The sequence below is a fragment of the Nannobrachium achirus genome (genome assembly GCF_963921795.1).
Source record: "Nannobrachium achirus genome assembly, chromosome: 13".
Taxonomy (NCBI): domain Eukaryota; kingdom Metazoa; phylum Chordata; class Actinopteri; order Myctophiformes; family Myctophidae; genus Nannobrachium; species Nannobrachium achirus.
The window spans coordinates 38,646,093-38,650,533 of NC_137833.1; the positions used below are offsets into that span (position 1 = coordinate 38,646,093).

Consider the following 4,441-nt stretch of genomic DNA (forward strand, 5'->3'; position numbering starts at 1 on the left):
AATAATGTGTTCAGGCCTAAAATGGGTTAAACCGTTGCCCCATACGGTCTCTACTTGTGCTGCCCCCGAGCGAAGTGGCAGGCAAAATCATACTTGTTCTTGCACTTGTGGCCGCATATGTTGCACTGGAAAGGGTTCTCGTAGCCGTGACAGCCCATGTGGATGGTGTAGAGGATGTTGTCGGGGAAGTAGACGTCACAGTGCAGGCAGTGGAGCAATATCTGGGGGTCATGGTGTGGGACAGGCAGACCTGGGGCTGGGGTGCTGGGCTGGCTGTTGGTGATACTGGGAGTACTGGTGCGGGCGCTGTGCTCGCTGCAGGGCCCTCCTTCGGGGCTGTAGCTACTGTGGGGAAGGGGCCTTGGCTCTGAGGTGACGGGGGAAGAGGAGGGTACATGGGCCGCCGCGCTGGACGAGACGACCACGGGGGCTGTGGCCGGATGGGGCAGCTGGATGAGGTATGGCTTCTCGTCGACTACAGACTCGGCTCCAGGAGATATAGGTCTGGGCTGGGTCGGGGCCTGCACGTCAGAGGGGAGACTCGCCAATTGGCCGGCTAAAGTGGACAGCTGGTTCAGCGGGTTTTCCATCACTAGATCATGAGGGTGGTGGTGTTCTTCCCGCGAGCTCCCGTCCTCGGCTGTGGCGCCTTGGTCTTCGTACGCCGCCTGGCGCAGGTGGGGCAGCTCGTGAGAGAAGTCGTTGACGTTGTCAGCTTTGTGCACCACCATGGAGGGGGGACTGAAGTTGATGAGGAGCCTGCGGCTGTAGCCCAGCGAGCTAGCCTTCTTCTGCAGGACGCTCAGCATCTTCTTATGGGAGAGCGAGCGAGCACCCTTCATGGGCAGCAGCTTGTGTCGCCGCCGGCGGTGGTGTGACAGGTTGCTGCGGTCGCTGCAGCGGAAGGAACACAGCTCGCACTTGTAAGGCTTCTCACCCGTATGCGAACGCATGTGGGCCTCCAGGTGGCGCTCATAGGCAGAGGCAAAGGGACATAGGTGACAGCGGTGGGGTTTCTCTCCTGTTTGTTGGAGGAACACAAACATTTACAGGGACAGTTATGTCAGTAGGCAAAATATCAAAACCATTGTTGGATAGCGCAATTAAAACAATCATAAATAATAAATACTTTATGTGCTTTCGGAAAGAGAACACATGGCGTCATTGCATAACGTTCACTCTCACCTGTATGAATGCGAATGTGCTCAATGAGACGTGCTGTGCCTCTGGTGGCGTAGTTACAGTAGCGGCACTTGAGCTTTCCATCGTAAGTCCTCTCAAAACCGTCCACCAGAATCCCTGAGCTGTCCTCCAGGGACATGTCCACTGAGGGGTGATCCAGACCATTCTGACTGCAATCTGTTAATAGAAACAACAGCCAGTCATACAGATTGATGCCAAGTAGGAGAGAAGGAGTACAAATAATTCACCAGGCTTTTAAGCAGGTATGCATGTAAGCAAGCATGTAAGCAAGAAATGTAGTCTTGTCACATTCTCTAAAGTCGAAATAGCTGGATCCATTATTTAATTTAGTCATTTATATGGCAATTTCTGCACAAACTAAAGAGGAGAATCTTCAAATGAGGGCAGGTGGGATTCAATTAATTGAATAGTATAATCATAATGAATCCAAATAGCGGTAAGTAAATTTCACATGTAATTGGTATTTTTACATTCTACACAGTACACAATATCATAATATAACAACTATGAGTTTTATTCAGTGCGATATAGCCACAAAATTGGCAGTGGAAATGGCCAATGCTTGCTGAATGAATAAAAGCCCATCGTGTTCCATTACTTTGTCAAGAAATTAATTACAGATTGTGACCGCTGCCATCATTGCGTGATTTTAATGCCTTGCAAAGTGCCATACCATATATATATATATTCCGTTACAGGCGTACTTCCTGAAGGCGATTATATGACCTGATGTGTTTAAAGAAAACGCTCAAGGCAGCCAACTGAGAAGCACTTTACCTGCTGGCAACCCACCTGCCTCTTTAACGCCACTCACGGAACCTGAGATCATGTTCACATGTTGAGTTTGCTGGCTGAGATACTCCTGGAAATCCTTGACGAAGTCCAACGTGTCTGGCTTTTCTTCGCCCATTGAAAGAGTGTCAGTTGCGGGGGCCAACACTGAAATGGCAATTCAACATGAGTTTCATAGTGGCATCTCTATTCTGCAAATAAAGGTACATTTAAGTTGATAACAGAATCTGTAAGTGATGGAACTGATGGACCAGCAAAAGTGAATGAAATCTTATTGCATTGCTTCTCAAAGTGGGGCCCGGGACCCTCAGGGGTCCTTGAGGGAGTTCCAGGGAGTCCCCAGCTAAATGATAATTAAGAACCAAATGGACCCTTAAGGGTATGTAACTCAGAGTGTTCAAATTATCAAATGGACCCTGACAGGTCCATTTGGTTCCATTTGAACACTCTCAAGAGTTAAATTAACATTGATTTTACAATATAAATGGTTGGGAATCACTGCTAGAGCTGTAAAATCATCTCTTATGGGGGTGACGGTCCCTGGCATATCTTTTCAAATGGGGGACCACGGGCTAATTGCGACCATAGGTCGCATTTACTACCAAAACCTCCACCGGCTGTCCGTCCGTCCATCAGTGAGTCAGTCACACGTCACAGTTTTGCCCTGCTCATATCTCCACAACCGTTGCCCCCATCCATGCCAAATTTTGCACACACACTCCTTACCTGCCAAACTACAACCTCCAAGGACCCCCGGAGCTCCAGGGACCCCCAGGTCCCTGGGGGACCCCCAGGTGTAAAAAAATGTCCCTCTGTGAGTCGCACGTCACACTTTTGCCCTGCTCATATCTCCACAACCGTTGCCCCCATCCATGCCACATTTTGCACACACACTCCTTACCTGCCAAACTACAACCTCCAAGGACCCCCGGAGCTCCAGGGACCCCCAGGTCCCTGGGGGACCCCCAGGTGTAAAACATGACCACATGTGCAAAAATGACCAAATGACCACCCCAACGGGCCTGCTCACGGGGAATTCCTGGGGACCACCCACTCCTGGTGCTCCAGAATGGATGCAAAAGTGGTGACGCCCCCTCCACTGCAGCTCACATAAAATGCCGTAACTCGGGCTAGGAGCGTCCGGGAGAGCCGGGGCTGGTACCTATTCGTCCGCCAAGGCAACGCGGACACCCCACCCCTCATTTCTCACATGGCCCTAGCGCCACCATCAGGCCGATTCTTGCAAAACACATTTTTGGACACTGCTCCAAAAATGTTTGCCCTAAAATCACGCAAATCGCTACACAGTATGTCTACACTCATCCCATCAACATGAATCTGTCCCATATAGCGCCACCTTCAGGCCGATTTTTAAAAACACATTTTGGACACTGCTCCTACAGATTTTGCCCTAAAATCACGAAAATCACTACAAAGTATGTCTACACTCATGTCATCAACATGGATCAGGAAGATTTTGGAAAAACAAATTTTTGCCCTATTTGTGGAGATAGGTCGCTTATCTCCCGATTAGGGATCTTACTGGTAAGTGTCAAATTGTTTAAGAACCACTGTTATAGTGGCATCTGATGTTCTTGTTCTGATACCAAATACAGGTACATTTAATTTGCCAAGAGAAGTCTAGAACGTACGGAAGAGCTAAAGCAAGTGTAAAGAAATCACTGTTCTTATTGATCAAAGATAGCACAGCACTGGTTCCATGTGTATGCTCTGAGTTAAATGAACACTCAGTCAGGATGTTATACTATCTATGTAACTGTACCACTCACCTTTTCAGAATAACCAGGGATTTTTCCGTATTCTTCTGGTTTCACCTGGGCGGCCGTGGTGCAGAGCTCCAGACACAGAGATACTCCAGACAAGATGGTCCACGGCAGGCAGCGAGCGAAACAGCCCGATCCGTTGTTTAGTCGGTCGTTACACAGTGATCCCCATCATTATGTTGTTGACTTGTTGTTACCAACGCTACGTTAGCAACTCGGCTAACGTTAGCTTATCTTAGACTCGAGCTACATCATTCCCACTTCAGTTCAAACAACGGTGTCTCTCCCCCAGCGCGCACATTCATTGTTTACATTGGCTTTAGAAGATCAAGAACACGTCTAAAGCGTGCTGTTAGTTTTCGTTTTTTTGTCTTTCGTTGGACCACATCGCTGCCAAAGCTATCACTCAGAAAACAACAACAAGGCAGTTTGAGGGAGGGGTGGAAGATGCAGTTGCACACACCGTGGGTCCACCCGCGAAAATAGTCCCGCAAAAGGTGAACCACAACCGCGAAAGAAGGTTCCGCACCTCTTCGAAGAAAAAACACAGAAGATGCCTTTCATGTGAGTCCGAGTGAGGTATTGAGAGAGAGAGTGCATTAATTATTTCTATGTTACATGTCTTTGGACGGAAGCAGCAAATGTGTCGGTAGTGTGAATGA

At 48.6% G+C, this 4,441-nt stretch overlaps 1 protein-coding gene across 2 annotated transcripts; it reads right to left on the reverse strand.

The window, feature by feature from the left end:
* Positions 1 to 4,191, reverse strand: ikzf5 (IKAROS family zinc finger 5). 2 transcript variants are annotated; one of them, XM_080740362.1, is made up of 4 exons: positions 3,786 to 4,191; positions 1,996 to 2,142; positions 1,186 to 1,359; positions 1 to 1,021 (listed from the first exon to the last, which is right to left on the reverse strand). In XM_080740362.1, the coding sequence occupies exons 2-4, from the start codon at positions 2,111 to 2,113 to the stop codon at positions 51 to 53; spliced, it is 1,263 nt and encodes a 420-aa protein (XP_080596488.1). In that variant the 5' UTR covers positions 2,114 to 2,142; positions 3,786 to 4,191; the 3' UTR covers positions 1 to 50. The 2 variants fall into 2 exon arrangements, with proteins under 2 accessions (XP_080596488.1, XP_080596487.1); XM_080740361.1 differs by having other exon boundaries at positions 1,981 to 2,142.
* Between the last annotated feature and the right edge of the window lie 250 nt (positions 4,192 to 4,441).